Source organism: Acanthopagrus latus, chromosome 5, assembly GCF_904848185.1.
Source record: "Acanthopagrus latus isolate v.2019 chromosome 5, fAcaLat1.1, whole genome shotgun sequence".
In the NCBI taxonomy this organism is placed as follows: Eukaryota; Metazoa; Chordata; class Actinopteri; order Spariformes; family Sparidae; genus Acanthopagrus; species Acanthopagrus latus.
The window spans coordinates 12,111,175-12,131,934 of NC_051043.1; the positions used below are offsets into that span (position 1 = coordinate 12,111,175).

At 42.2% G+C, this 20,760-nt stretch overlaps 1 protein-coding gene across 1 annotated transcript in view; it reads right to left on the bottom strand.

Moving 5' to 3' along the window:
- Nucleotides 1-1,119: 1,119 nt before the first annotated feature.
- Nucleotides 1,120-20,760, bottom strand: part of sema4c (sema domain, immunoglobulin domain (Ig), transmembrane domain (TM) and short cytoplasmic domain, (semaphorin) 4C) — a 99,076-nt gene continuing 79,435 nt past the window's right edge. The window contains exons 10-17 of the mRNA XM_037099124.1: nt 18,728-18,903; nt 14,377-14,521; nt 13,579-13,792; nt 9,568-9,683; nt 7,755-7,912; nt 6,671-6,762; nt 3,891-6,462; nt 1,120-2,049 (exon numbers count right to left, since the gene is read on the bottom strand). Of these exons, the coding sequence (XP_036955019.1) occupies nt 5,567-6,462; nt 6,671-6,762; nt 7,755-7,912; nt 9,568-9,683; nt 13,579-13,792; nt 14,377-14,521; nt 18,728-18,903 (1,797 nt within the window). The 3' untranslated portion in view covers nt 1,120-2,049; nt 3,891-5,566. The remainder of the gene's footprint in view (nt 2,050-3,890; nt 6,463-6,670; nt 6,763-7,754; nt 7,913-9,567; nt 9,684-13,578; nt 13,793-14,376; nt 14,522-18,727; nt 18,904-20,760) is intronic.

The window sequence follows — 20,760 nt, forward strand, 5'->3', positions numbered from 1 at the left end:
TGCTTTCTGACAAATTTTACTCAATGACACCACTTGTCTAAAGGTTGAGTTTGGAAAAGTGGATTTTATCAGAATTTTTTTTTTTTTTTTATATAAGACATAGGGATTTTGTTGAATTTGTTGATCTTAGTTCATCCATCTAATTTTGCCCATTTTGTACCCGTCAGAACAATCACGAGGATCTCATCTAGCACAGGCACAATCGGCCCTGGTGTCCCCAAGGGCCTTGTGGTCTCCCGACTGCTCTACTCTTCACTAATGTCTGCACCTCAGGAGATCCATCTGTTAAAGTCCTGAAGTTTGCAGATCACCCAACTGTCATCATCGGCCTCACTTGGGTAGGGGATGAGCCTGCATACAGCTGGGAAGTTAAACTGCTGGCTCTGTGGCACGTGCATATACACACCTGATTTAAATCACTTTAATCTAGAAACACTGTTTAATAATTACCTATGTGTCACTTTCTGAGGAAGGAACTCTTTGGTGATTCATTGTTGCACTTCCATAACATATGGTGACAATATAAAAACTGAAGCAGAAGAAGCAGAGCTATCCTGACTTTAGGTCCTAAACACTTTTGCTGTATTTCTTATAATACAACCCTGTATCTCATTGCTATCCTGATAACACCACTATGACATCATCAGGGTCACATAGCACCTCCAGAGTTACAGAAAACATACCACAACAGTTTCTACGGGCTGTGTATTACTTCAAAATAATAACACCAGCCCTCGATGTGTAATACCGGTGGACAAACGAACACACACACACCTCAAGTATATCTCTATTTTTATTTGTGTATATATACACATATAAAAAATAAGGACATATGTACAATGATAATAAATATCAACATGTTTGTACAAGTGAAATAAGTTACTTAACATATTTTAAAAACAAACAAAAGATCAATAACAGACGAGCAAAAATGGGCAAAAATAAAATCCTAGTGATGATCGAATAATCCAAATAATGCGGAAAGAAAACAAACAGCAGAACTTAAAGCCTTGTGTGTGAGAAAATATTATTAGCAAACAAATGCAGACAAACTGAAAAAAAAAATGCACATAAAGTATATTACACATGCATTTTTTTCAAGGTGTGGATCTGTTTTCCTTTTTTTTTTTATTTGCAACATGTTTAGTTAAAACAAAAGCCCAATTGTAAAAGGGAAATATGTTAAGACATAACCAAGTACCAGTGTAAAGAGCTAAAATTTTTAGCCGACTGCTTCAGGGGATCTAATAATATCAAGTGGACACATTCCATTTCTGATCTGCTTTGAATCACAGATGCTTATTTGGTTTTAAGGGGCTAAAACATTAAATTATGTATATGTAAAGTTTTGGTACATTATTCATCCTTTCATGAAGGCAAGGGGATAAAGAAATCAGCCCAGCAGATCACTACTGACATAGAAACAGGAAGCAAACAGGAAGTCCATCAGCCGCAAGCCATTTTCATGTTTTGCTTCAGGGAAAATTTAGCCGCAGATAAAATATGCAGAAAGCTTGCAGGCATCAGCTCAGTGTAGTTAAGTGGACGGACTGCTGAGACTTAAATATCGATCTGAAATCAAACAAAATTAATTTAAGCAATTTAACAAGAACAAAAGCAACTGCAGTCTACTTTGGCTTATCCAAAAGGTGAAGAGGCACAGAAAAAGTAAACATGTGGAAACGCAGCCATGAATTCCTGTACAACCCTTGAACCATAAAATCAGACATATTTTTGTTTTATTTTTTTTCAGAAGAGAGCATTAGTGTTCCACATTATCAGTGTCTGTAAAAGTCCAAAAGTGACCGATCAAAATGATGCACTTGTACAAGGATGATCATATCAAAGATGGACAGTCCACTTGCAGAGGATCATGCAACACTAGGATGCTGATGGCTGAGTACCTCTTCAACCTTGGGATTGTTTTGATATTCTACATCTCTCTCGGCACTCTGTACACAGTGGGGGAAAAACAAGGTTGTCCTCCCCTTCCTTCTTGCTGTGCTCCTCTGGTCCCGACAGACACGTCCCAAAAAACAAAAGCCAGCCCTGGTGGACAAAGCACAGAAAGAGGACAAAATAAAACAAAAGTTAGTAACAGCAAACATATGCAGTGCTCGCTGTATTTCAAAGTTTCCCTTAAAGAAGATCAGAAAGTAGGTTACATCTTTTTTTAGGACATCATTACATGACCATGGAACACATCACATTTTTGGCAGATCGGCCTGTTGGCGATTTAGATATTTTTGTCTGGCACTTCAATAAACTCTGCTTAATTATTCTGTGCGACTAGAGAAATAGATTAAGTAATTAATAAGGGTATATAAGACTTTGCAGCAACTGCAAAACTATTATGTAGTTATATCTGTCAGTTTTGAGTAGAGGATTGGTAGAAAAAAGTCCCATATGCTGTCTGAATCATTGTGATTGAACCGAAGTTTCAGTCTGACCTTAGGTCAACTTATTTTGATTGTTGTCAGATTGAAACACTTTTTCTTTAATAAAATGTTCTAGTCTCAGGCTTCAGGCAGTGCAGATCCTTTTCTTATCTTTTGCCATGAAACTTTGTATGCACCTGTCCCTCCCCCCACTTTAATAAAAGTGTGCACAAGGACAGCTTTTGATGAGAAGTAGACTGATTAAATGGTGTCGAACATAATGATGTAATAAGACTAAGTTTTTACATCCACTCTCTTGGCTCTGTGAGGATGCACTCAGGCACAGAGGTGCTTGAGCTAAATGCTAATGTCGACTTTAGGATGCAGCATTCAGCTTAATCAACCAGGCTACATTAGCGTCTAATTTTTTAAGCCTTTTGTCAATATAGTGTTACAGATTAGTAGCAATTCATGTATGACGAACATGTCTTTATGTGAACTCTGGAGTTAAGAGTCAGGAGTTGGTTAGCTGAGCTTTGCATAAACACAACAACAGAGGTGGAAATCTAGCCTGCTTCTGTCCACAGGTAAAAAAGTCTGCCTGTCTATCATGTGCTTTGTTTTATCCATATACAAACAAAAGTATTAAAGGGCAAATTTCATTTTGAACTCTGCAGAAGCGAAATCTGCTATCAACTTCTGGGGGGACAACTAGGCTACATTCTCCAGAGGAGTTCCTGCGGGGACATCAAAAGTCAGGCTGTAGCTTCGCTAACAAACTCTTCCGCTGCCAGCTACAGAAACCTACACTGTACTGCCAGCTCTTCTCATCGAATCAAATTCAAACAGCTGCAAACATTGGCTGTGGATAGCCAGCAAACATCAGCTAACTGCTAGCTGACATAAGAGCAACCTGTAACTCAGTGTAGCAGAAATGAAGACAGCTGATTATAAGAAATGTGTTTTATGTAATGTGTGGTATGATACAGGCTTATTTGAGGGGATAAATAATATTCTGTCCATGATGTGGGGGTCATGTCCTCCCTGTCCCCCCTGGGATTTATGCAGATGGATGTGGGGCATATATGCCAGAGAATTCCTGCCGGGGAACAGTGACTTTGCAAGATTCACAACTTGTGGCTCTGATTAAACCAACATGATGTGAGTTATTTATTTATTTATTTTTTACCTTTGTTTTTCCCGCGCTTACTGTTTTTATGCTAGTTTAGCGAAGTGTCCCATAGCTACAGCGTTGTTTTTAACAGACAGATATGAAGGCTATATCGATCTTGTCTAATTCTCAGCAAGAAAGCAAATAATCAAATTACCCCAAAATGCTGTATTATTCCTTTGAGTGATAAGTTGAGCTTTAGAGATGTCCAGATAAGCCAGATAAATAAACGGAATAATTCTTAACACTACACTGAGCAGCCAAAAAGCAAATTGGAAATCGTTAGAGGTTAGGACTTTGCTTAAATCTGTTTGCTTGATTTTAATTAAGTGGAACAATACCTTTCTCTGGTTCATGGCTGCTTCCCGCCTGGAGCCAGCAGTTTGTCAGCACGGCAGCATTCAGTCTGTCTGTCGGTCCATTCATCCGTCAACACTGTGTGTGTGTGTGTGTGTGTGTCTTCTTTTACTGATGGTGTGTTTTACAGTGCTCTTCCTCTGTATAAGTCCACAGTAGCCCTGGGTCAGTCTCTGGGCGTCGGTAAGAATGAGGGGTTCCACGGGGCTTTTAGGATGCGTTAGAAACACACTGCAGTCCAGGATGGTTGGCATTCAGGAGGACTGTGAGCGTGTAAGTGTGTGTGTGGGAGGGGTAGTTTCCTTCTTGGCAGTGCAAGTTACCACCCTCACCAAACACATAAGATATAAAGCACTTATTGAGACATCCACAGCGGTCGCAACAGTTAGGGTTCAACTACATTCTCTGTGCCTAATGTCTTCACGTCAGCTTCAATTTGGAATTAAATGTGCAGTTATTGTTTCGCCGCTAAGAGCTGAATGCAAATAGCCTTCTCTTTCTAGAGAGAAGAACAAACATCCAAAAGAGCTTAAACAAAACACGCATCTGTTACACACTCCGACTCTAATAAATGTCATTTGGAGTGCACTTGTAGTATATTGGACTCGAAGGTGCGTTTGAAGGTCACCGTGCAGGGCTGAGAGAGGAATGTAAGCACTTGCCCTCACATTTTCATTCACAGAGAAGAGCCGTTAGTCACTTGATAACTGCTTGAACACTGCTGTAGTCCATAAGACATAGAAAAAGAACAACAAGAAAATGTCTTAATTCAAACCAACCATCACAACAAATTAAAGTGGGAGGGATCAAGGACTTTCTCCGGGGTAAATACAACATGGGGGGGAAAAAAATACCAATTGAGCAGAGAAAGTCTTGAGAGATTGTCCTTCATTCAAAAAACCCCCCTTGTGTCTTTCACTCCAATTCACTTCATTTTCCATTTAATTTCCTCTCTCTTTGTCTCTCACTCTCTCTCCACTCCTCTCGGTCCCACGTACAGCTCCTGCTACGGGGATGTGATTGTCGTCTTGCTTCGAGATTAATTAGTCTTTTTATACTGCTCTCACACTCTTGGCTCACGAATACAAAAAGGGAAGACGCGCTTCCAGTTTTTAAGTGCAGTAAGCTGAAAAAAGTCTCAAAGGAACACAAGGACAGAGAGTTTGTATTTCCAGTCAGTTGCGTTTGCCGTTCGTCAGCTGGCTTCAGCGCGAGGGCCTAAAAGCCTCGCTTGGTCCACTCAACGTAAAAGAAATGTGCCCTTCAGAAAACATGTAACGCCATTTGTTTCACTTCCATGCTTGAGGTGGTTTCTCCTCTGCGTTCAGCCTTTTTAAATACACAATTTACACAAGTGGCAATTGCACAGTGGAGAAAGAAGAAGCCACAATCATGACTGCATGTTGCCCACAACACAATAATAATAGAAGTGCATGTTGGCGAACATGTTGTATGAGTGTGTATATTTGACATGCTGTGTGCTATTAATGTCTACAGTGAGCCAAACAGGCATTGGCAGAGCGAGAGAGAGTGAGAGAGAGAGCATGGGGAAGTGACGGCATGTCACAGAAAGAGAGAGAGCAGGCATCCTCAAAAGGAGGGAGGTAGGTTGGTTGTTTTGTTTTTCCAACTCAGGGAATGGAGACGGAGGAGGACATGCCTAGACGGACGACTCCTCTGGGTTGGCATCAGGCAGCACGCTCCTCTGCTGCAGGGTGCGTCTCAGCTCTTCCTTGAAGGGGCTGGAGTAGTCGTTCCCGCCCATGCCCAGGCCCCCGAGCCCACCGCCCCCAGCGCCAGCCCCGCTAGCCCTCTCCTCCCCTGCTGTGCTCAGGTTGAGGCGGATGTAGCCATTGCTACCGGAGCCTCGGATGTTGGTGAGGCTGAGACGACTGGGGGAGTGGATGGGCTGGCCGGGAATGGCACTGGGCGACGCCGTGCTGCTGACACTGCTGGGCCCCAGGGCGTGACCGGGAACGATCTTCAGCGAGCCGTCTGAGTAGTAGTAGTTGGCGCCTGTCTCCCAGAAGCGGTCCTCATCTGTGGGCATCTTGCTGGGCACAAATGTGGGCGGCTCCTTGGGCAGGGTTATGGGGTACACCAGAGTGCTCTCAAGAGGCTTCATATCGGCTCCTTTGCCCAGCGCCAGCTTGAGCCTCCTGCGAAGGTATAGAGCTGCCACAAGGAGCAGCAGGCACGCCGCTCCAAGGGTGATGACCAGCACCCAGAAGAGCCCCATGCTGCTGTCTGGAGCCCGGGCCTCCATGAATACCGGAGCACTGGCTACTACAGCCACCTGGTAGCGCTCTGTCTGAAACTTGACCCCCTGCTCCTCGGAGTAGCAGATGTAGCGTCCAGCCTGCATCTGGCCTGCTTCAGGGACGACGAGGGCCTTGAGGGTCCGGTCGAAGCGAGGCCCTCCTGCTTCAGGGTCACCCAGCTGGAGCTCGCGGTCGTTGAGAACCCAGCAGGGTTGGGCCAGGTTGGAGACGAGCTGGCAAGGCAGCACCATGTCAGAGCCCACCACTACTGTTATGTTCCTCAGACGGGAGTGCTCTGCAGAGGAAGAGGAGGGTTATAGTATCATCCATAATCATTCCAATTCATTTTCTACAGCAGCCAGCGCTCCACTTAACTCAATTTATTCAGTTCAGTGCAAATGTATTCACTCAGTCCAGCTCCAAGTCCATTCTCTTGGACTTACTCCTGTGGTTACACTCAGTCCCCACAAGGGGTCACTACTGAGTTCTTTGCATATACTCACCAGGGCTGGGGATGGAAACGGGCTTGTCGAACTTGGCTTTTCCCCGGCTGAACCTTTCCAGCATGAGGTCCTGTGACAGGGAGGAGGTGGACCTGCAGGGGAAAGGGCAGAAAGCAGAGCGGAACATTAATAATGGCCTCTCGCTAGAACTGAGGGACACACAGTACCACAAACAACAATGAATCCAATGTCTGTGTGCAATCTGTTGTGTAATAGTAATGGTACTCAAAATAACCAGCAGCTATAGAGATCATATCAAAAAGGCACTATGTAATTTTGGAGAAGAAATTCAAATTCTGAATTTCAATATTTAAAATATAAATGAGGTAATACCACAATTATTGTTTTTTTTTTTTTTTTTTATTTATTTATTTTTTTTTATAACTGAATAAACAAGCTGTTCTCAGTAAAATAAGGTCCCTGGAACCCTGTTTGTTTATATTTGGCGGACCCTGCCACCTTTCTAGCTTAAAAATAAAACAGAGTTAAACTGAGTTGTCCTTTAAGGTCATTAAAACATTTGTTTATGTAGTTTGGACAGGAATACACAAATCAATCAATGAAGATCTTTCTCTTTGGATTAAAATGTCTTCCCCAACATTTACATTGTGCATCTTTGAAATGAATTTAATAATTAAGTTAAGCTACAAATAAGCCTATCCTTAAATAGACAACTTTAGTTTAGTATAATAAAAGGCAGATCTTTTATTATAACATAAATGTGATAAAAGTTCAGTTCTGATATGCAGAATGTGTCCTCTGACTTGTTTCACAAGGATAACCAGTGAAATCACAGCATGCAAAGCAGGAGGATGTTACGCAACAGCTGCAGAGTGAAAGTCTTTAAAACCTGCACTTCACTCCTGAGGAGCCACTTATATCCAGCCAAAGGACTTTGATTAGTATGGGTGTCAATACAGAGTTTAAAGGGTGCATAATATCTTAATGGTGTCTAAGAGACTTTTCCAAGACATACAATCTGTAGCTTCTTTTGAAATATCAATACCAAGTCTTAAAGATGTGATATCACTGTCTATGTAGTATCTAGTATGAATGCATGGGTGCACATGGGTACTCCTCTCACCCCCGGTGGAGGTCGATGCGGACACAAGCCCGGCCCTCGCTGTCCCAGGCGCAGTAGGGGTCCCGGGCAAGCAGACAGTCTTGCAGAGACTGATAGCGGCTGCAGTTGGCCAAGGGCAGCTGGAGAACCTCCGAGCGAGAGCCTATGTAGACGTACTTCTGCAAAGAAACAAAGAGAGGGGAGGAAGAGAGAGAAAGAGGAAGACAAAGAACAGGTCCAGCCGTCACCCAGAGATGGAAACCAGAGAGAGATGAAAAACAAGAGGGAAGATAAACAGAGGGAGACAGGGAGAGTGACTCAGTTAGGAGTTAGAGGAGATAATGGGATAATCACTCTCAATTACAATAACATTCACCCCCCCGACCCTCGTCCAATCCAATCTGGGTTGCGCTCTTTTCGCAAAAGCTGTTATAAAATGTCTGGTCGCAGCTAAGCCGGCATTAATGAGATAAGCAGTGGGTTTTAGGGCTCGGAACGCCCCGTCAGAACCGCATTGATTGGGGGACATGCCGTTGTAGAGCCATGGGGACACGGCTGGAGTCAACACACAGGCTCAGCTGACAGGGCAGGAGATTGAGAAAACAACAGGGGCAGAGGTTCAATTCCCTGCTGCGGTGAAGGATTGTAATTACTGTTATTGTGAGGACGCTTTTGGATTCATGAGGCGACACTTGATCTGAAAAAGGGCAGAGTTGATAAAAACATCTGCTGAGTGGCACCGGGCCGATGGCACCGTGCTGACTGTCTGTCTGCTGTCAATGGATCTATGATTGTAAGTGTCAGCAACAGACAAAGTCCTGCTGCAGTCTCTGAATACCAATGAACAAGTGATGCAACAGCAAAGCAAGCTAATGGAACCAGAACTACAATTTTCGAGGAATGTGATCAGATGTAGTACAGAGCGTCAGTAGATGTGCTGGCCAGGCAGGAGATCACCAAGAAAACAAAGAAAGTTTGAACAGCTTTTCCCCTGAGAGACCATTAAGATTTCTTAAAGACAGAAAACAATAGAGCTAGCAGTCCATGAGGACAGTATGCACATGGTTAGACTCTACGACACTGCGGGAGCAGCCGGAAGCTTAAATTCAAATGATCAAATAAAAAGAAGAGGAGCTACTTTCTCCTTATTAAAATCCCTTCTGCCTCAATTTGTAGTATCGAGTCTGGTCTGTTGACGTGTTCTCAGTCTAGTATCCAGACAGAGATTAATGAACTGAAATGCCTTCATTAATGTATTACATTTAGAGTCAGTCCTATCTGTCTTGAGAATTTTAGTCTCCATTTGGAACTGATGGAAATCATGTGTCTTAAATGAGAACAGTACCGATTATAATTGGCAGGGGTGCATCTGACAGTTTCTGAAACTGACTGAGATGTTGGCCAGCTGTGCATTTGAATCTCTCAAGATCTCTTTTTCATTTTGCTCTTTAATGAGGAACTTTGTAGTTCATGGTCAACGCTCACATCGTCATGTTTTGTTACTTTTGTTTTTGTCTAGCTCCAAATATACTGGATGCATCTTTTCATTAGAGTCCCTGTGTGGCAAATATGCACTTTTTTTTAAACTCCATGCTTCCAATTTGTAATGCGGACTTTCCATTCAAAATGTCTGATCTCCCCGAAAAAAAAAAAAAAAAAGTCAAGCTAACCTCTGTGACACCCTCAAAAGATACTTTCTCAGACTTCCAGACTCTAGCTCCTCCTGAGCCGCAGAAGACATCATGAAACTGTTTTCACAGACTGAGAATACAATTCCCCTCAGAAAGCCAATTCTTTGAAATAACTGAGAGGCATCCTATTCCCCTTTCCTTACCTTGGAGTGGGAGATGGTCAGGCTGTCCACTGGCTGGCCTGTCTCAAACAGCTGGATCTCCTCTATCACGTGGGCCTCTGAGCCCAGAATCACTACCCTCTGCAGCCAGCCCTCCGCTGTAGAGCACAACAGAGGAAAGAAGATTCAGCTCAGCTCACTTCTAGTCAAACTTAAAGTTCATCTCAGTGTTATAGACTTTCTTTGTCCCCTACATGCATGGAAAACATGTCAGATAGCTTCACACACACTCTGGCAGCAGACCAGCTCAGTTCAATAGCACTGATATGAAGTTTAAATATTTACACACACACACACCTGTGACTGCACACCAGGTAATTTGAATAATAAAGATGTGACATCACACATTTACCCATGCACCTGTGACTGCATATCAGTCAATTCAAAATTTAATGATGTGCAAACAAACACCTGTGACGGCGCAGTATTTTACTTTAATATTAATGACATGCTCAAACATTCACAGACTCACACCTGTGACTGCATAGACGTTCATTAAAATATTAATGGTGAGAGATCATAATACACAAACAATCTCCTTTGATGCCGAGACAGTCGATTTAAATATTGAAACGCAAGCTGAAAATCCTCATGTAGGCGAGCGAACGCACTCTTTAGCAGCTGTTCACAAAAAAACGTGCCGACTGTGTGCCATGGTTTGAGTTTTTGGATGAGTTATTTCCCGTTTTATTTTGTGGTTCTTGTGTTGCTTTCACTTTCTCCCTCTGACTTTTCCCTACAGTTTTCCCTGCTCGTCTGTGTTTCATTTGATAGTTAGTCCCCAGACTATTCAAACCAGTTTTTCTCTTACTTGTTGTCAGTTGGTCTGTTTTCGTCCTGCGTCTATGGTGTTGGGACTGAATGCTTAATTCAGACTTCTCATGGCAGAAAAAGCACAGGTGAAACTAATAACCTCAATGATATTTGGGGAGAACCGGCCTGCAAATATCAATGTCCCTGGAACTGGAGCAGAATGCAGCCTTAATTATTGTTATTAATTACACCTGTTCTTTTCCTGTTAAATCTGAAAATGCAGACTGTGAAAGAGGTCGAGGAAAGTCGAGAAGGATGTGCTCTCCACAGCAAGAGCGAGATGATAAATGACACAGCACATTCACATACTGTATCTACAGAGTCATCAGGTTGTCTGCAACTTTTCATCAACTTCAATTTGTGAAACTTTAACGCCAGCTGCACCAAAATTTCACGCTACTCTGCAACTCAGAGAGACAGAAAAATGAAACAGAAAACAACCTCTCCTGCTGCCAGAATGTACAGCTGCACTGCTGAGTCGGGTCCAGCACAGCGAGTAACTATCTGAAGGTGAATTTAAAAGAGTCCAGATGCTGTTCCTGGCCTTTAAAGACCTCGGGTAATGGTAATATTATCAGAGACATTTGAAGAGGTTTTCGAGCGGTGTGTGGGGAGCTGATGCTGGAGGAGGAGGAAGAGGAGATCCTCTGCTCCTTTCATGTAGGGCATTGTGAACAAGTTTAGATCCCCTGTGATGAAAGGTGTTTCGGGCACAGCTGGTGGGGTGACCTTGATGTGTGTGTGTGCGTGCGGATGGAATAGTGTTGCGTGCTGACACGAGCTTTCTTGTGTGGTCCTCTTGATTAAGAGACTGTCACGGATATTATGAAAAGCTAACCCGGTGGCTAACTGGAGACTTGAGAGATCGAAATACATGTTGTACACACACACACACACACACACACACTCACACTCTCTCTTTCTCACAGACACACACACATGCATGCACACACACACACACACACGCACAGCAAGCAGTAGGCATATCATCACACTTGCTTCTCGCGGCGTCAGGGACCGGTGTCAGCTAATCCCTCAATCCTGTAGCCCGCTTTTTTTCTTCTTCTGAAAAACAGTCTCGACAAGCGCCCCCTCTCTCTCTTTTCACATCAGCTGTCGCTATGCTGCAGCTAATCAAGCCCGCAGCCCAATTGGCACCATGAGCGCACGTCTGCCAAGGGCCCTGTTGAGTTTGTGCTGTGAAGCACGACAAGCGGGGATGACTGCACTTGGCTCGGCGAGTGCAAGCGTGCGTATCGCTCTGTGTGTCTGCATATATCAGTTTGTGAGTGTTACTCATGTGTGTGAGCACGTGTGTGTCGGTGTGTCCATGTGTGTGTCCGGGCTGGCCTCCCCCTGCTTGCCAGCAGAGAAGCCCTGGGTTCGCTGTTGTCACACTGTCAGCTGCCATAGTCACTCTGCCGCTGCAGTGATCTGAATGGTAAGTAGACGAGTCCCTCTTCATTCATGAGATGGGCTGCATTCAAATTCACATTCCCTGGAATCCACTGTCAGATCTGTGTTATTCAAGATTAAGGCTCCGGGAAGGCCGGCTGACTTCAGATTTGTGCCAGAGTGGGACACCTGCATACGGGCCCGATAGCTACTGACTGGAGATATTAATTAAGTCGCGCATACGTAAGCATTTCCTTTGATGCATGAAGATGGATCTCATCATGCAAATCAAGTGCATAATTGAAACCCAGCTGAAGTCTGGTTAGATGGCATGTTGTTTTGTGCCACCATACCTAATGCCAGTACCTGTCCCTGACTGCTGCCACGGCCTGCAAGCTCTCATCTCTTCTTCAACAAATACTTCGCTCAACACACAAACAGACACCAGCACACACTCTCCCACAGTGGGGGAGCAGGGGGGATATGAAGAAAGACTGTAACCTAGGATGTGTTTTCACTGCTGTATTGAGAACACTGTAATACAGAAGGTGGGCAGAATAACAAGCACTGTATACTGTATAATGCAATCCGAACCTGTTAAATAACCAATAGCTTAGCTTGTAAGGGATAATTTACTTATCTGCATTGTGTCATAAAGGTAATGATGAAAGGCCATTGTCACTTTTAAAGCTGATTAGTGTGGTGTCAATGTGACCCAATAACCTACCAGAAAATGCTAAATCATTACTTTCACAAAAAATTAATTAAGTGTGCTAGCTAACTTTGAACATACATACGAGTTGGTATGTACACAAAAGTTGAAATGTAAACACTGAAAGCAGTCATACTGTCAGTTGAAGCATAAGAGACGAAAGCAAGGAAATATCAGCTAAACTGTTTGTAAGCAATGTGAATTTCAGTTAGAAGCACCGGCAATAGTCACAATATGTGCATTGTAAATAGTGTCACTTGGCAGGCTTGATGCAGCGCACATACATACAAAAAACATGAGAAGGTCTGAAAAGAGCATTACGCTTGAGCTGCGATTATTGAAAAAACATGCAAGATTTGTAAAGGCTGAATTAATATGATTATGTACAATGGATGATAACTGGTTTAAAGCTTAAATCAGGTTGCACCTGGAAAGTATTATTCTGGTAAAACGTTACAGTTAAGGACACAAAAATGTGAGCAGTTATTAGGAAATGAGTGAAGAAAGAGTCAGGAACAACTTGGTAGTTAATGAATTATTGATCAGTAATTCCTGAATAGCTGTGATAAGCTTTATGTTACTACAGAACATGATGGGATACACTATATAAATGAATAATTAGGTAATGAAAGTAAATTGATACATAATTCTGAATATTAACGAAGTCAACTTATTAATGACTCATTACTTAATCATTGGTTACTCTTGTCATGCACCTACAATTAAAGTGACACATAATGCTTAGTAGCTACAAGCATCATTGTTCACCTAGGTTGTTGTTGCACAATGAGTAGCTAATGATTACTTACTAATCAGTAATTAATGAGTTGTCTAAACTCAACAACACATAAAGAAAGTAGTCAGTATGTCGATTCTCTAGTGACTCATCATTATCTACTATGTAGTCTTTGAATCACAGTTATTCATTCAGATGAACTCATTATCAAGTAGCTCCTGATTCAGTACTCAATCCTTCCTTATTGACTGCTGCCATTTCGGTGCATCTAACTGTAAACGTACTTTTCAGATTTTTGCAGGTATTTCTTTTAGTAATAACCATTTTTTGTTTGTACCTGTGCCGATGAAGAGCATGTTGTACGAACGCTGGTCCAGGGCGTTCACCCGATCAACCGCCAGTCTCGTGAAGTTGACACCCTTGGTGAGCAGCAGGGGGCGAGCAAGAGCTTTGTCGTCCATCAGCGGGTGCTTCTTGGCAAAGTTTAGCGTGGCGTCAGGCAGCTGCAGAGAGCTGTTGTAGCCGTTCTCCCTGTCAGAGTTAGTTATACACTGCAGCACAGACAGAGGGTGGAGAGACAGGGGAGGGAAACGAAGGACGGAAAGGAACGGAGGAAAGGATGAAGGGAAGAGTGAGAGGGCCAAGAGGGAGAAGGAGGAAGAGGAGGAAACTTCTTAGCTGCAGCTGGCACAGGTTGGCATGGCTGGTTGGCTTGGAGATGACTGCCCACCCTCCCTCTTTCCATTCCCTTCTCTCCTATTATCCATGTTTCTTTCACTCTGACTCTCACCTCCGCCTGCCATCACACCCCTTCCTGTGCTTCCTTTCCTTTCGTCCTGGATCATTATGTTCTTAGCGTTTTGTATCATGCCAGCTTTTGCACTTTCCCCCCCTACAGTACCCCAGGCCACCCATTTCTACTTCCCTCCCTTGCTCTCTCATTACCCCTCCTCTGCCCACTCATCTTTCCTTTTGTGATGCAGAAGTTGACAAAAAAACAGGTGCACGAAGTCACCAACATTTTGAAAAAATACTAATTTCTGTCTTCCTGAAGTTGCCTGGAAAGATTTGCTTTTATGAAACATCATAGATAAAACTGTATATGTCAGTACAGGGGTTGAAACAAGTTTCTTACCGATCCAGGCCGTGGGACAGGGACGGCGCCGGTGTAGCGTCCCCACCTTTGGGATGCCTCCCTGTACTCTTTGTAGGATCCTTCAAACACTTTCTTCACTTCACTGATTGGGTACTGGCACACTGCCGAGACATCCACGTCACCCCTGAAACATTGTGACAATTAGTGATGTGTGGTCTGTGATCATCTTGTCGAAATGTGACTTTTCAGTAGTGAGAAGCTTCTGAATGCAGTCAAACTAACATCCAGGAATGTGACGTACAGCTAACAGAATGGAAAATGGGGAAATACGGCAAAATATAGATTTCTGTTCCATGTTCAATTTGGAATATGATCTTAAAATTAACATGTTTACAAAAGACAGACAGTGAAAGAGCTTTTAAATAATTCAGTCACAATCACGGTTCAGTATTGGTAATTACTAACTCTACAGCTCAAACTGTTCGTCACTAAGTGAATTAAAATGATTACACATTTGATACATCTCCAGTCTTTCTGTGGCGAAGCAAACTGATGCACAAATTGATGTACATGTAATACACTGCCTTGACAGGCCACACTGAAATCAATCAGACGGTGCTGCGACTAAGGAAATGCATTTCATATAATGATAAGGTTGGGGGTGTTGTTTGATCTTCCAACCCAATTTTAAACCCCAAGTGGGTCTGAAATTACGTATTGATGCATGACCCAGACACATTATTTCATACTTGTACTTCTCATCTCACAAATATATTTCATTTTCACGCTAAGTCAGTGGAATGAAAACAACTTTTTTTTAATTTAGCTCTCCAACTGAGTCACTGACATATTGATATGAAGACATATAGTCATAAATAAACCGCACTTTATCACCCGAAAAAATGAAAAACTCCTGATTCCCGATCAGATGATAGTAAAGGCCCCCACACACAGCCCAGACTCAAACCAATGGCCACCTGCCTTTATCCGACCACTCCGTTGCCTCTCGTCTGACCCGATCGGCAGAAGAGTTGCATTGAAACATACCGCCACGATGGTTGCCAATTACACAGTAGCATGTATGTTCTGCACTTGTGTGAGATGCAATAAGTCTCCTTAACATCGGGTGGCGCTAGTCTCGTGCCAGTAATCCAAAACATGAAAACAGGAAATGACGGAATGGAGTGCATAGAAAAACAGCACACGCAGAATTCCGCCCCTCTCACACACCGTGCTGATTCGCTAGCACACCGCCAATCGGAATGGTCATACAGCTAGCACACAACCAATCAGAGTATCCAATGGCTCAGACGGCCAACAACCAACGTTCTCAGACTTTGCAAGTTGAATTGAAGCAGACGCTGTCCACGCAGTTCCAAAAGCTTCTACTGCAGCTGAACACACCAAACAGATTTGTTCCCGAACTCGTCTGAGTCTCTCCAAATGTTTCAGATGGCCAACGGTTGGCGGCTTTAAAGGATGAGAGGAGGGAGAATCAACAGATTCAGATCAACTAATCAAATCAAAACAGAACTAATCAAATACAAATTCAGGTTTAATATGTACTAATGTACATGTACACATGTATGCTAATGTTCTATTCCAACAAACACTTTTTGTAACATTTTGTTATGTTACTCTGTGACCATGGAGAGTGAAGTTTTGGTTTCCATCAACCACAATTGTTGACCTTTTTGACCTTTATGATCAGTGAAAACCTACTTTTTCAAGCTCAGCTTTGAGTTCTCATCAGCACCTATTGTGAAAGCTCTATTAACTCTTTGAAAAATGTACCTTTTTGTAGCTGAAAATTGTCCACCATCTTAAATTTGTTGTTAAAAAAACAGAAATCATGTGCAGTGCGGCACAGTGGGTGAAACTGCTTAAGAAATAACCTCCATTGAAGTTGTTTGCTGGTAGCCATTTTAGATATGGGGCTCTCACAAAGTTAGCCTGCACTTCTGCGAGGGACAGTGGGACGAAATTTGCTCATAATATTCATAAATGACAAATCCATTTGGGAAACAAACCTCCTCTTTTCAAGGTCACGGAGAACTATTTGGGACTTTTGGGTCTAAATGCTGTTATTTGTTCTGACAATTATGAAGATACACAGCTCTAAATATAGCTTCAAAAAGAGTGCGTACTGCTGCAGTAAACTGGGCAGCAAAGCTTCTGTCCATTAACTGAGTGCTCTTCCAGTCCAGTGCAGCATTGTTAATGGGCAGCAGTGTCACGGCTTTTATAGGGTGAACATCAACACCAAAGGACAGTGCTGATGTCTTAGCAAGTTAAAAAGCTAGCCTATTCACTGAGATTATGCCTTGAACTCCAAGTCATCATTTACATAATGTCCAATTATCTTAATGTTATCTCTATCAAAGCCAGGGGGCTTTAAGGAATCCCCGGCGAGTCACACAGAGAAAAGGGATTAAGCCTTTCTTTTTCCAGCAGCAGAAGGAACTCTGAATGAGGAAACAAAGCTTGAAGTTCAAAGCTGGTTCACTTTGCGATATGGTATCTTACTGAAGAACACAAAAGACTCACATCAAAGGGCATTACCCCAGTCGGAGAGAGGCTCCAACTTTCCTCCCAAAGAAAAACCTCCTGCCCTCACTCCTCTGTCTTTGTTGATAAGTAACTCATTAACACATTACAGTCGGGCTATGTGGTGGTCCAACACATGTCGCTCTTTATCCCACCAATCGAACAACAAGCACTTATCAAAACCAACTTACTATTGTCGACATCCTTTTAAATACCCGCTTGTAGTTTAATTATCACATTTGAAAAACTTTTCTCCATATTTACTACAAAAGAGAAACAAAGAAATGATTATTGCATCACACATTTCGTTTATCAAGCTAGAAAGATTTAAAAAACGTTGAGCCTGTTTTGTTGATCAGTCTCACGAATGGTCAAGAGATGTTATTTACCCCTAAAATAACCAATGATATGATGAATCTCTGCTCCCAAGAAGAAATAAATGGTCATGACACTCAAGTCTGAAGTTTTAACAAGTAATGAGTAATATCATTGATTTGTTTCAACCAAATTATTGGTCTAGACTGAGTCTGTGTTTAAGCCATCTGATAAAGACTGAATTAAAGGGAGATGCTGTAGGTGAAACCACTTTTCATGCAGTTGTAAATTTTAAGATTTGGGGCTATTTTGCATCCATAACAGGACCTAAAACATACATGAAGATGTTTGTTTTAGTTCAGATGTCTGTTCTGGAAATGTTTGCATCCCATTTCCTGTCATCTCTGAGCTTTCTTATCAATTAAGCCATAAAAAGGGCCCAAAAAATACTTGACTATGGCTCTAATATGTAAACATAATGAAAACCTGTCTTCAATCCAAGGTTTAGATTAATAGTCTGGAAAATTATGCAAATTAATTAAGTTTTAATCAGGCAATGCCTCATTTTCATATTTAAACAAAATTTTTATTTCCTTTATTTCTTTATTTCCAAAAATAATTATCTCAATGGAAGTAATCAGCAGGGGACGTTCCATGGAACTCAAATCTTGAAACGCAGTTTTTCTCAAATTGAGTTGATTACTCAGACTCCAAGCCACAAATCCGTAGTATACCAAACTTTCTAGTTTCATTCCCATCTATATTCTGAAGGTTTTCACAGAGAGGTTTGTTCATGTATCATTCATGGACTGATTTATAGAACATTTTATTCTGAAAAACATGGCAATTCCTCTTTTTTTCCCTGGCTGTTGACAAAAGGCCTGTTTTCTGATTGATTTGAGGGGATATCCAAAATAATCTCAGTAGAAACCCTCTGACTATAAGATGTCAACAAAGTGAAACAAGGAGAATATTGACTAAGCTTCATTTAAAATTTCTGTCCTGTTCTGTAAATGTACTAACCAGGTTATCTATTTGTTACACTAAGTTACCTGTAGCGTATTCTTAGAGGACTCTTTGTAAAAAGCTCAGTCTGCAGATGAACATGTGTACTTTTCTTTGAAGCAGGGGACCAAATGGAATCAGTCTGATTATGTTCAGCTAATGGTTTAAGTATCATCTGGAACGAGTTGGAGTCCATGTGACATTAAATCACCCATAAAACACATTTGAGCACACTTGAGTTGTAGCCACTTAAAATAACTCTCATCACTGTCAGTTTTATTGAACTCATAATTACACAGGAAATACCTAATCACATGAAGTACATAATTAGAGCCATCATATCAGCGTGACTGGCTGACCCATGATTTAATAAAAATCTGCGTATCTGACATGTTGCCCAAGTGATGTAGTGTCCTGCCCTGACAGCACATGGCACATGTCATAATTAACTTACATTTATCGGAGGATGGAGTGAAATCGAGCTATGTCAAACTCTCCTTTACACATGCTCACAGTGACTCACCACTGGGCGTGGAAGATGCCATAGAAGGTGGTTCCCCGCCAGTCCTGGCCCGGCAGCGTGTAGACGGCCCTCAGGTTGTTGAAGGAGACGTGGCGCTCGGGTAGGGAGCACTCCAGTCGGGCTTTCTGGAAGGTGGTCCACTTCTTCTGTAGGGTCCTGGTGCCACCCAGATCCCCCTGAGAGAGGACACATCGTGTCTTATCAATGGCTGATACGGGTTGATTATACATCAAATATTTTGATGTGTAAAGGGTAACTCCACCAATCTGACACATTAAAGTGTGTTTACAGGTCATGGGGAGTACAACTGCGTATGTGATACAGTGTATAAAGCCTTTTGTGGCTCCAGAGGAAGCTGCATGTGATCTGATAAAATTCCTTGAGTGAATGAGTTTCGTCAGTTTGAAAACTGACATAGCATTGAAGTCCTGTAACATTAGAAGACGCTTTATGGACAATTTATTCCATGCATTCCTCTTCCTTTTCAAAACCTGGTGCATACATTGACTTGTAAACACACTTTAATGTGTAGTAACCGTTTAAGCTTCACTGTGTAGCGCTTTTGCAACATCACAACTTACGAAGCCATTTGTAGTCCAACTTACATAAAAGTGACCTCGAAACGTGACGCCTCATAAACATACTCACGCAAATACAATGACAAACAAATCCATTTGGCCACGATTCAGCATTTATAATCACCGTGACCTTGATGACTGAGAGCCTTTATCGAGGCTGACAATGGACTTTTCAGTGAAATCACACAGCTGAACTTTTACAAAAAAAAAAGCTTTTTTGCATATCATAGATTTTTCAGTGAGGAAGAAGGAGTAAATGATATCAGGATTAAATAAATTTGAATAAATAACAAGACATTTTAAATAGGTTATCAAACAAGACCATGTCCACACAAATAATGAATGCATTGTGCGGTGATTATGTTTTTAGGGGATCTTTATGTTCTTCCTGGGGATTTAATGCCGCTGACCTCTTTGTGAGTTCAAGTAAAGATCTTAAACAGGGCTCTCTGCAGAAGGCACTGCCTGAGCCATGTGTTGCAACAATGTGATGAGTAGAACAACTTTACAGAAGCCTTTTTTCTCTTGGCCTGTTGTGCTTTAAGTTCTCCTCATGCTGCAGTGATGCAGAGGCGTACTCTGGGGCATGGTCAGTGCACTGTGTTGGGTGTGTGGCCACAGACGCAACAACAGCGTTTGAAAAAGCTCTATTGTTCAACCAAGTCGCGGAATTTCCGACTTTATTACGCTGTAGCTATTGCTTTTGTTGCATTTCATTATCCTAATGAATTCAAATACAATCTCTGTACTTACAATGTACTTTTTCCATGTGAGCTGTCTGGCTGAGCGGTTGTCTCATTGATAAGACCTCTTCAGTAGCATTTAGACCCTCAATATGTTCAAGGGCACCATTGAAATGCTAAATAATAATACTTTTCAAACATAAAACAAACATTGCATTATATAGATTGATGAACAGCCTCTTTATAGAGCATTCTATGGGCTCAAAAGAGACGCATCATTTCATTCTTATTATCCACCGTGATTCCAGGTGCTGTAAAAAAGAAATTAAAAAAATGCAAATGCTCATATTACAGCAGCGAGATGCACACATTGTTCCTTCGCTGCAACAGTAGTATCAGCAGAAAGCACTAAATTATTCACTGCTCCAGTACACATCATGTGTGAGCATCTGTTTCTAATTTCATTCAAAGAGCTTTATTGTTCATCACGGTGCAGACATTAAAGGGCACTTCCCATAAAACAGCGCATAATATATTGTACACCTAATTACACACATCTCCTCAGACTGTTAACAATCTGTCTCTGTTTTGTAGTTTGAAATGTGCTCTGGTCGCATTTGAAACGTTACACAAAACCTCAGTTGTGTTAGGGTCACTGAAATCGCACAAAAACAGAAGAACTGCAGTGCAAAGTCTCATTTAGCGCCTCGCCTCGCAACGAGAAACACCTCTGCTGTCTGGCCGTAATCACTGTGGTATATCAAACCTAATC